At 40.5% G+C, this 12,695-nt stretch overlaps 1 protein-coding gene across 1 annotated transcript; it reads right to left on the bottom strand.

Moving 5' to 3' along the window:
• Window positions 1-9,902: 9,902 nt before the first annotated feature.
• On the bottom strand, window positions 9,903-10,862 carry LOC147659170 (uncharacterized). Its single transcript, XM_086951922.1, has one exon. It carries the CDS (start codon window positions 10,860-10,862, stop codon window positions 9,903-9,905), a length of 960 nt encoding a protein of 319 aa, XP_086808048.1.
• Between the last annotated feature and the right edge of the window lie 1,833 nt (window positions 10,863-12,695).

Below are 12,695 nucleotides of genomic sequence, written 5' to 3'. Positions count from 1 at the left end.
GAAGTGCAGTAGTATTTGTAGTGTGCGACATGATTCAATTGATTTGCTTCGAAATTTCTTACGTATATATAGTAAGAAAAGTCTAAAACAAAAAATGAAGATCTTGCAAGAGTTAGATCCTTGCAGAGTAAGAGAAAACACAGGTTTGCATGGGCATTCACTGGCTTGTCTTTCTAGAAAAGTATGTCAGAGTGTTTTTCATCATTTTAGGATGTTAGCAGTGCATCATAATAAGGTGAGGAAATTAGTGAGAAGGTTGTATTATGCAAAAAGTCCAGCACTTAAGCTTAAACAGTTAAACAGTGCTCTTTTGCGTGGATCTGAAGTAGATGTGAAGACTATTTGTGAAGAAATTGAGTTTTGTTATTTTGGGAACAAAGAGGACAGTGTAGAAATGGATATAGTAATGGATGGTAATGTGGAAGACAAAGTACAGATTTCAAGTACAGAAAAGTTTGACAAGGAAATTACCAAGTTTAAGGTGAAATCAAGTGTGTGTGTTGTCGACGGACTCATTATAAGATTCAGACTAGGTTAGTTGATTTATATGCAAAATGTGAATTGGAAAATAATAGTGAATGGAAGGATTTTGTAAGTTATTTGTTGGTGGAGAATTCTTTTGATTTGAGTTTTGATCAGCGTATTTGTAATTATTGTTTGAAAAAATTAAATGAAAGTAGAATGCCTGCTAGAGCTGCTCATAATAATCTTCAGTTGATAGATATTCCTTCTGAATTGATGGATTTAAATACTTATGAATCAATTTTGATTCAATGTGTCCATCCTTTTCAAGCTATTTTTCGCATGGAGCCTAAGATAGGGAAATTACCTCCTACAGATTTACAAAGAAGATTAAAGGGAAGAGTTGTTTATTTGCCTCTAGATGTCAAGATAAATATTGATACAATTGGTGTAGAAAGAGTATAAGAGGATCCTCTGGTTATTCTAGTTAATGGGGTTCCGACAAAGAGTAAGAAAATCTGGCAAGATTTAGTGGATGTTAGGAAAGTCAAAAAGGCAACGTCGTATTTGGTCAAAAACAATTAGTACTATAAAGATGTAAGTGTTGGAGCAGAGGATACAGCTACAGAAGAAGACAGTGATTGTTCAGTTGGCCAAATTGAAAAAGTTGATGTGTCTAGAAGTGAAGAAATATATGAGCATTATACTGTTCATCCTTTGCATTCCAAAGAAGTAATGGGGAATGCAATTGACTTGTTTCAAATGAAAGCAGCAAAAGGAAGTCCCATTAGTGTATGGGAAGAAAGTTTGGAAGCTCGTTGTTTTCCACAGTTATTTGCAACAGGTCGTGGTGGACGATATGACGATCAACCAGTTCAAATTCCTGCAGCTGAATACCGGAGTTTAAGATTATATGCTGAAGATCCAAGGTTTCGGCAATGCATTCCATATTTGTTTCATCTACTGTATGAAAGTGATTTGTCTGGGCTTTCTTATGCAGTTAATCATATATTGAAAAGTGGAGCTCATCTGCAAAATGTTTCAGCAAGGGACTTTATGGAGAAAGTCAATCTGCAAGACAGTATTTTGGAATCTCAGCTAATCAATCTCATGGCATGTCAGAGTGGAACAAATAAGTATTTGTTCCGTCGTCATGGAGGATTGATATGTATGCTAAGAAACTTAGGAACTCCTACATGGTTCCTCACTCTTAGCTGTGCTGAGTATGCATGGGACGACTAACTTCAATTTCTACGAGAGGCAAATGGAAACATACAAAATATAGAATTGAAAACACCTGGAGAACTGTGTTCTTTGGATCCAGTGAATGTTTGCAGATATTTTAATCATAGATTTGAAGCTATGATGTCTTTTTTACCAACAAAAAAAATCCTCCCCTTGGAGAGGTTTTGGATTTCTTTTGGAGGAAGGAATATCAAGCGAGAGGTGCTCCTCATATACATATGTTGTTATGGATTAAAGATGCACCCAAATTTGGATTAGATTCGGATGAAACAGTGATGAGTTTCATTGAAGAGTATTCAACATGTGCTGTTCCAAAAACTACTGAAGAAAACTGTTTAAGGCAACAAGTTTTACGTTTTCAATCTCATCGTTGTGGAAAGTACTGTCGTCGAAAATTTAAAAACAAGGAAAAACACTACACGAAATGTCGTTTTGCGTTTCCACGACCAGTGATTTCTAAGGGAAGAGTAAATAATTTGATGTCATCTCTACGACATACTGTGACGAGGAAATCTCCCAAAAATACATATAATTTAAAAAGAAGCTAAGAGTCCAAGTACATCAACAACTACAACCTAGTGATTTTGTCCATGTGGAATGCTAACATGGATATTCAGTTCGTTGCTGACAACTCCATTGCAGTGGCTCGATATGTGACATCTTACATCACAAAAAAAAGAAAAGACAGAACTGAAGGAAATGTTGGAGGACATTTCACATGAAAAGAGTCTAAGCAAGAAATTATACAGGTTCAGTCTGAAGATGTTGTTGCATTGAGAAATTGGAGCATATGAATGTTCTGATCGGTTATCATCAGCAAGTCTCTATGCCAAATCAAGAACAATCATTTGGGTGAGTCTAGGTCTTGCTGCAACACAAAACCGAGTTTTGAAATCTGTACAAGAAATTATTTGGCGGAGAAAGAACAAAACAGTACAGATATTTTGAAGACAAATATGTTGGATACATACTATCCAAATAGAAGTACTCACCTTGAGAACACTTGTTTGTATGAAGTTCTGCAAAACTACAGTTATAAGAGGAACATCACAGAAGATATCAATAATGGAAAATATGCTGTCATTGGGTATGAGGGATGTCTAGTGAAGCAGAGAAAAGGCCATTTGATTAATCATCGAAAATTGAGTTGCGAAGCTCCAGACAAATGAGAATTTTACTATTTAGCTCTTTTGCAACTCTTTAAGCCATGGCGTACAGAAAAGGAACTACTTGGAGATTTCTCTGTTATGAAGACTCTTTTAATGCAACTAAGGATACCATAGAATGTCCTGTTTTTCTAAATTATCTGCAAATGTTGAACGAAGAAATAGAGCAAGAAACCACAATTGCTAAATAGATTGCTAGAGACAGTTCTCAAGACAGTCAGAGTTCTACTTCATTGAGTCAGGATCCACTAGGAGGACCAATTATTCAAAATGAAGCTGCAACTGCCATGGATGAGGTGGAAAGAGCTATGGAACAAGCTCAAGAGGATGGAGTTAACTTAGAAGATTTGGTAAAGCAACTAAACGTTGAGCGGAAAAAGATATATGACGAAGTTACAGAACAGATTGAACATGGATTCAGACATGAAAAAAAAGTGTGCTCATGTACATCATTTAAGCCTGTTCGACTGTACGTAAGTGGAGAAGCGGGAACAGGAAAAAGTTTTCAGATTAAAGCCATTGCAACTTATTTGCAGAAAAGGACTGATTCACCGCTGTCTTGTGTTGTAACTGCTCCAACTGGACTGGCAGCACATAACATTAAAGGGATTACTCTACATCGGTTACTGATGCTGCCTGTTGAGCATGATAATAAATTGCATTACAACAAGTTATCTGGAGATGTGTGTTCTGAAGTTTCCAGAGTCTTGAAGAAAATGAAACTTCTTATCATTGATGAAGTAAGCATGGTCTCAAGTCTAATGCTTGCTTTTGTGCATTTGAGAATGCAAGAAATTCTTAGAACAGAGTATGATGTGTTATTTGGAGGAAAACACATTATTGTTTTTGGAGATCTATTGCAGTTGACTCCAGTAAAAGGACAACCAGTGTTTAAAATGCTCAAGCATTGGAAACGTTAATATATGGTTACATTTTAAATATGCTGAACTGCTTCAAAATATGCGACAGGCAAAGGATGAAGATTATAAAAATATTCTACAAGATGTAAGAATTGGAAAAGTAAGTGAGCTTGGGAAAGAAGCTTTACATGCTCGATTAATTTCAAATTTGTATCCAAATGAAAACATTCTTCCAGAGAATATTTTTTTAAAAATGACTGAGAAGAAATCTGGGATATGTTTGATGCCAACTCTGCAAGAATGTTCCATCTTCAACAACAAAATGTTAAAGTTAGAAAATGAAGAGATTGTGAAACTGGAAGCAATAGATAAAATAGAGAATATGGGTGCAACAATTGTTTTGTCAGAAAATTTGAAAACAAAATTGGATTCATTAGAGAAAAGTATTTCTAAAACAGCTGGTTTTGAAAAGACTCTGAATGTGTGTTTAAATTGTCGTATCATTTTGAGAAGGAATTTAAATGTTGAAAGAGGTCTGGTAAATGAAGCAATGGGTTATGTTGTTGATTTTGTGAATTATAGAAATAGAGATGGAATTGAATTTTTAAAAATAAAATTTGATGGTATTGAGCAAGTACAATAAATCAGTCGTTGTTCTGCTAGATTTTTACTTGTAAAAGAATTATATGTTCGCCGAAAACAGTTTCCTGTTTGTTTGGCATATGCAGTAACAATTCATAAATCTCAAGGTTTAAGTGTAGATAGTGCTTTGGTGAACATTGGAAGATCTGTGTTTAAAGAGGGTATGGCATATGTGGCATTATCACAAGTCAGAACTTTATCAGGATTGTACTTGATTGAGTGTGATGAGACAAAGATTTGTGCAGATCTAGATTGTGTTAAAGAATACAATAGGTTAAGAAGAGAGTATGCTCCACATTTGCCTCAATATCCTCTGTTTGAAAAACATGTGGTAGGCCGAAAAAGAAGAAATGAGAATAATTGCAGTGAGGTAGTAGCAAAAAGACAAAAAGTAGATGAAACTGTAATTCAAAACAGAAAGAAAAAGGATTGTGATGAAAATGTTGTTGGATTTCAGTTTGAAAATAGTTCTGGTGTCAACTGCTATGCTAATGTAGTGGTTAATGTTGTTTTTTTTCTTCAAACTTTACAAGAACAGATTGTTGAAAATCGGGATCAATGATTGTGTGGTTTATTGAATTCTGTGTTTGAGAAATGGAGCAGTGATAGAGCAAAAATAGAAAGTGTAACAGATATTCGAAATATATTAGATATGTGTTCTGGTCAAGATAAATTTTCACAGAACATTCAGCAGGATTGTCAGGAATTGTTAATGTATATGTTTGGTGTTTTGGAAGATGAAGGTGTAGATGTAGATAATCTTTTCAGCCTTTCTTATCAATGGCAGCATGACTGCCACAATTGTAGTTCATCAAGTACTACTAGAATAGATACTGAAAGATTTATATATTTGACTTTACCAGACTGTAAATCAGTGTCATTTAAAAATCTAGTTAAAGCAGCAGATCATAATATAGTGTGTACCCAATGTAAGTGTCCAGTGCTATCCACAATATTTATACAAAGTTATGGTCAGTATATCATTTTAGTTTTCCAACGATGTAGACCTGATGGAACTAAATTGACAACTTGTATCAAAAATGTTGTGGCTTCCCAGTTTAATATCATAACAACTCGTAAGAGAGGGTCCGAGGGAGGTGTTTAGCGACCAGACAGGCAAATACCCCCTGTGTAGCTACATCAATAACAACGAAGCCTGTAGGTCGAGTGGTGCTGAGATACAGAAATTAACACTGGTGTGATTGCACAAAAAGTAGAATAACTTTAGTGACAAAAAGTCAAATAGGCTATCAAAAATTGCTGATTAAGTCCTATCAGCCCACCTGATGGCGGAGCCTCATCATGTAGGACTTCCAAACCTAGGTCTGTGTGCGATCGCCCAGTTGTATTTTAGCAACGCATCACTGGACCAAGGTACGGTCACCGCAATCGTTCGTACAAAAGGTAAGGCTGATGTGTGCAGTGCAAAAATTAAATCAGGTGAAGTGTCTTAAAATGGCTGTCGAAGCAAACAAAGACCTTTAATAGTGTTTGCCTGGACGTCAGATTAAAAGATAGTGAGATGACAGTGTGAAAAAATCACTGTCTAACTTGCTTGGTAGAAATCGAAAAAGATCTATATAGGGCCAACATGTTTCTGCCTTTCTGTGAAAAATCACTGGCATTCGTCAGGGCCAAGCTCTTTTCTGCTACTGCAATAGCACTATCGTGTGTGCTAGAATAATGAAAACAAGGAAATAAAATAAGAGTGGTCATTTAAGACCATCCTACCACATCTTCTTAGTATTGCTCTGTTGATGCAATTGGTCTTTCCTGTATAAAAACGAAAAAAGAGGGGAGAACCATGTAGAGATTGCATGTACATAATCCTCAATGTTACATCTTCAACAAGTGCTATGTAGAAGGTGCTATAACTGTGCAAAACCAGTGATAATTCAACTAAACTCAGACTGGACCATCACTACTTTATGATAGCCACATTCAAAGTGCATTGTGTTACGTCACCAAAAGTTAATCAGTATACAAAAGTTTAACACTTACCCATCAATATGTGGGAAGTAAACCTCACCTCACCCGGCAACTGCTCGGACGAATAAGGCACCGCTCTAAACATATAAAGACAGTCTCTGTAATAGATGCATGCCTTAAGGATTAGACCTCAGTGTACTGTTTAGAAACCCAAATATTTTCTAATCTGTCTAAAACATATACCCCACCAGGTGTACCAGATGGCTGCATCAAACGACTTAGGCATGTAACCCCCTTAAATACATTCAAGAAGGCGCTCCATAGTGATACAATGGCACCTACTATTGTCCATGAAAACAGCTGTGTAATATTGCTGTTTCAAACCAGTGGGAAAATACCCCACACGCTATTATCAGTTCCTCAAGTAATATCAAGGGGCCAGCCTACAAACTATATAACCCCCCTACATCCAAACACACTGGTCCACTCTTACCTGTCCGTCGGTACTCGCGGCAGAATCTCGAGCCGAAGGGGAGGCACCGACGGGCAGGTCGGACGTCTATTTATATTGCAGCTAAGTGGCTGATTGTTTTCAGCTGGTCCACTCAGCCATCTTGCTGCGTGTGCGCCGTGCAGAAACACTACACTCCGCGCATGCGCACATCCTTATGATTGTCCGACGCGCATGTGCGTGAACGACTTAGTCTGCTCAATGTCAGGCCTTGATCCAATGCGCATGCCCACTATCAATGCACTTACGCCGCTACCCGAGCCGGATAGCAGAACACTACCGCCGATACTCGCGCCTGCGTGGTGACTAAATACATTAGCGCTGTTCGCCGCGTCTGTGCAGTGAGAATGAAAACACACGTGTTAACAAAAAGCGCCGCGGCGCGACTATCTTAAGATTAGGAAATGTACCCTTTTCTGATTGCCAGTAAACGGCGATGTTGGCTAATGAAAACCCACCAGTTTTTTAACTACATGGTTTATGGGAATTATGCTGCATGGCCTGAATCGGCAGTAGCTGAGTGTATACTGGGGGAATAGATAGAATCAAATAGTCGAGCCTTTCTAGACCCCTGGTCACTATCTCGGGGTATTTACTTGAGGTTGGAGATGTGGATTATGATCAACATTGATCACATGATCAGAATACCCACTATTTCAATAAGTGAAGAGATTAGTGGAAAATGAGTGCCAATGGACACTAGAATTAGAACCTTAAGAATAATTAATAAGGCGCCCTGTAGGCGGAGTGAACACCACGGATTTGTTGAAGCCTCAATCTCAACAGGTTAACACACCTTATTGTGATAACAAAGAGCACCCAATGACAAATGTTGCACTCAGATAGACAACCATGGAATGTTGTCATTCAGCCCATTGACATCAGATTTCAATCTAAAAATCCATTGTTGCTCCTTGACAAAAAGGAAGTGAGAGACATCAACGATGTGTGACGGGATGTATGGCTGTTCCAGCACTACCCAGACCAAGTCCTCAGCTTTGTGATTTGCTTCCAAAAAGTGGTTGGTGAGGCCTGTAGATTGCTTCCTGCACCGGATTGTGCTTTTATGCTCGCTGATGCGAGACTTAATCATCCTCGTTGTATGGCCCACATACTGCTTCTTGCAGGGGCAGGTGATCAGATAGATCAATTTTTCTGAGTTGCAGTTTGTGTGTCTTGTTAGTCTCCATGGTCTATTAGTGCCAATGTCTATTATCAAGGTCTTGCGTGTCTGCGGGCAGGCAGCACAATTCCCACAGGGGAAATGGCCTTGAACTGGATTGCTGTTCCAGAGAGTGTTAGTAGTTTGTTTCATCACGCTGCGTGGTCTGGTATGAACCAAATTATCCCGAATGGATGGCCCTCTCTTAAATGCAAACAACGGGCGAGGTATTACACCTGCTGCTGTATTTAGAATTTTCCAATGCTTAAGTATGGTTTTTTTCACTTGATTGGAGGATGTGGTGAAAGTTTGTACCATAGTCATCCGATCTCTTGTCGCCTCTGACCCCTTATGTTGCAAGAGTGCCTCCCGATTATTGTTGAAGGCTCTCTTCCGCGCTCGGCGTACTAGCTGGTTGGGATAATGGCGATCTCTCAGGTTGAGTGCCAGTTCTTCAGCATGGTGCTCGTATAAGCTGTTAGACGAACAATTCCGTCTCACCCTGAGGAATTGGCCTACAGGCAAATTCTCACGGAGCGATTGAGGATGAAAGCTCTGGAATGACAACAGCGAGTTGCGTGCCATAGGTTTCTTGAAAAGTTCACTTTGTAGGCCTCCCTCTGCTGGAAAAATCTGGAGGTCAAGGTACGCCAGTTTTTCTTTGCTGCTCTCCATGGTGAATTTAGGAAACTGATTCCTGGAATTTAACCATGTATGAAAGGACGATACCTCCGTGAACGTCCTTCTCCAAATCACCAAGATGTCATCAATGTATCTTTTCCACAGTACCACCTGATGGATGAAGGGGTTACTGTGGTTCAATACATGATCTAGTTCGAATTGGTGCATGTATAAGTTTGCCAAACTAGGCGCAAAGACGCTCCCCATTGAGGTCCCTGAGACCTGGAGATAAAGATCGTTTTGATACTGAAAAAAAGGTTCCATCATGGCAGTCCTTGCGCACTCCATTATGAAGGCCACTGGTGTTATTGTGTCCATTTGTTTGGCCTCGAGGAGGATCCTGATGCAATCCAGTGTTTCCTGTTGCGGGATTGAGATGTACAACGATTCGACGTCGAAGCTAACCAGTAGGTCTGTCTCAACGTTGAACTCAGCATCAGCCAAAAGTCTGAGCACATCCCCAGTGTCCTGCAGGTACGTGGGTGTTTCCTTCACAATGGGTTTCAAGAAGAAATCTACGAACGTAGATAAAGGCTTGAGTAACGAACCTATACCCGAAATAATAGGCCTTCCAGGAGGCGGCCTCTGGGCCTTATGTATTTTGGGAAGGCAGTAGAAGTAAGGAGTGACTGGATGTGTTGTAATTAGGTATCTCGCTTTGTGAGGAGTAATCCAGCCTTCTGCTGTTCCTTCTTCTACCAGACTCTTGATGTCATTCGAGATTCTCGGGGTGGGATATTCATTAAGGCGGCGATAGGCTTTGGTGTCATTTAATTGTCTTTGGCATTCTTGATGGTAAATGATGGTATCCTGTAGCACTATGGCCCCGCCCTTGTCAGCGGGCTGGATGATAAGGGATCTATCATTTGCCAGGGTAGATAGTGCTAATTTCTCCAAGTTGGACATGTTGTGAAAAGTCTTACGTCGTTGGTCGGTGTTCATCACCTCATGCGTCACTGCTTGCTCAAAGGCTAGGACATTGGCTGGTACTTGTTGATTCAGAGGTATAAATGTCGATTTCGGTCTGAGGCCGGTGTTCTGTTCACCTTGGTCAAACATATTTGCCTCGTTCGTATTGGGACTAGGTGTTTTGAAAAAGAAATGCAAGCGTATTTTCCTATAAAAACTTTCAAGCTCACACCTCAATTTGAACAAATCGCCTGTATTCGTGGGAACAAAACCCAGCCCTTTGTTCAAAACAATGTTTTCAATTGGTGTGATGGTCCTCGAACTCAGGTTCACCACTAAGTCGCAGCTCCTGTTGTTGGGCCTGTCTTGTTGGACTGCGGAGCCCAATTCACGGTTTGTTGGCCTCTCCTTTTGCCGCGGTTCCTGCCTCGGCCCTGCCATAAAAAAGACTGGTCATAGTAGAATGACGGATTGGGAGGATACATGGGCATGGGGTGACCCATTGGTGGGGGTCCCATTGCTCCAGGATGATAATTCCATGGTCCTGGGGGCCACCATTGTCCCGTATTGGGGTACTGTTGTACTCCCCGGCCTCTGTTGGGTCTTCTTTGGAAACCCCCACCTCGTGTCCCGGTGTTAGGGCCTGTGTTGGAATTCCCTTGATCACTGGAGCCCGAGTCCGAGCCCGAAGAAGAGTAATTCGACCCGTATCTTTTCCCTTTAGAGTTGGTAAAAGGAGCTACATAGGAGTCACTCAAATAGGGATAAGCCAATTCCATGGAAAAACGTGCCAAGTCTTTTTTAAACTTCTCCACTTTGTTCAAGAGAATGTTGTCATGATATTCCTTGTTCGTTTTGTTTGCATCTTCCAAGTTCTTTTTGTAGATCACGGGCCGAATTGCTGCATTAATTTGACCCTCCAAGACTTGGATCTCTATCAATAAGGCATCGGCTGTTTTTTTTGCTGTTTTGATCATTAAAATCAGCCAGTCGCGGGTACACCGCCATGCAATCAATGCCCAATTTTTCAGGAATTCTTTATCTTTTAGAACGAGTCGTGGTGCCGTGGTGACAATCAAGCCTGATGGTGCACATTTGCCATGTAGGTACTCATTCATAATCACACCGTGTAGCGAAATACGAGAGTGATTCTTCTTCAAGTTCAAAAGTTTGACCCAATCATCCTCTGTCGTGGGGTTAGAGGTGGAGGGTAAATCATCTAGTATGCTAGGGTTGTTACTTAAGATGGTGTTCAAATCCTCATCGTCAAATGCTAAACCACCAAAATCCTCCATGGTGAGGAACTGTGATAGACAGACAACTAAATAAATAAATTGGGTGAGCTAAATTGCACTACAACATTTGCTGTGTGGTGCTAAATTAAGAAACAAGGACCCGCAGCCTAAGCTGCTCAGTACAATATCATAACAACTCGTAAGAGAGGGTCCGAGGGAGGTGTTTAGCGACCAGACAGGCAAATACCCCCTGTGTAGCTACATCAATAACAACGAAGCCTGTAGGTCGAGTAGTGCTGAGATACAGAAATTAACACTGGTGTGATTGCACAAAAAGTAGAATAACTTTAGTGATAAAAAGTCAAATAGGCTATCAAAAATTGCTGATTAAGTCCTATCAGCCCACCTGATGGCGGAGCCTCATCATGTAGGACTTCCAAACCTAGGTCTGTGTGCGATCGCCCAGTTGTATTTTAGCAACGCATCACTGGACCAAGGTACGGTCACCGCAATCGTTCGTACAAAAGGTAAGGCTGATGTGTGCAGTGCAAAAATTAAATCAGGTGAAGTGTCTTAAAATGGCTGTCGAAGCAAACAAAGACCTTTAATAGTGTTTGCCTGGACGTCAGATTAAAAGATAGTGAGATGACAGTGTGAAAAAATCACTGTCTAACTTGCTTGGTAGAAATCCAAAAAGATCTATATAGGGCCAACATGTTTCTGCCTTTCTGTGAAAAATCACTATCATTCGTCAGGGCCAAGCTCTTGTCTGCTACTGCAATAGCACTATCGTGTGTGCTAGAATAATGAAAACAAGGAAATAAAATAAGAGTGGTCATTTAAGACCATCCTACCACATCTTCTTAGTATTGCTCTGTTGATGCAATTGGTCTTTCCTGTATAAAAACGAAAAAAGAGGGGAGAACCATGTAGAGATTGCATGTACATAATCCTCAATGTTACATCTTCAACAAGTGCTATGTAGAAGGTGCTATAACTGTGCAAAACCAGTGATAATTCAACTAAACTCAGACTGGACCATCACTACTTTATGATAGCCACATTCAAAGTGCATTGTGTTACGTCACCAAAAGTTAATCAGTATACAAAAGTTTAACACTTACCCATCAATATGTGGGAAGTAAACCTCACCTCACCCGGCAACTGCTCGGACGAATAAGGCACCGCTCTAAACATATAAAGGCAGTCTCTGTAATAGATGCATGCCTTAAGGATTAGACCTCAGTGTACTGTTTAGAAACCCAAATATTTTCTAATCTGTCTAAAACATATACCCCACCAGGTGTACCAGATGGCTGCATCAAACGACTTAGGCATGTAACCCCCTTAAATACATTCAAGAAGGCGCTCCATAGTGATACAATGGCACCTACTATTGTCCATGAAAACAGCTGTGTAATATTGCTGTTTCAAACCAGTGGGAAAATACCCCACACGCTATTATCAGTTCCTCAAGTAATATCAAGGGGCCAGCCTACAAACTATATAACCCCCCTACATCCAAACACACTGGTCCACTCTTACCTGTCCGTCGGTACCTCGCGGCAGAATCTCGAGTCGAAGGGGAGGCACCGACGGGCAGGTCGGACGTCTATTTATATTGCAGCTAAGTGGCTGATTGTTTTCAGCTAATCCACTCAGCCATCTTGCTGCGTGTGCACGGTGCAGAAACACTACACTCCGCGCATGCGCACATCCTTATGATCGTCCGACGCGCATGTGCGTGAACGACTTAGTCTGCTCAATGTCAGGCCTTGATCCAATGCGCATGCCCACTATCAATGCACTTACGCCGCTACCCGAGCCGGATAGCAGAACACTACCGCCGATACTCGCGCCTGCGCGGTGACTAAATGCATTAGCGCTGTTCGC

Source organism: Lissotriton vulgaris, unplaced genomic scaffold (assembly GCF_964263255.1).
Source record: "Lissotriton vulgaris unplaced genomic scaffold, aLisVul1.2 SCAFFOLD_7438, whole genome shotgun sequence".
Taxonomy (NCBI): Eukaryota; Metazoa; Chordata; class Amphibia; order Caudata; family Salamandridae; genus Lissotriton; species Lissotriton vulgaris.
The sequence above is the reverse complement of the archived record's forward strand: the minus strand, read 5'-3'. Positions and strand labels throughout refer to the sequence as shown.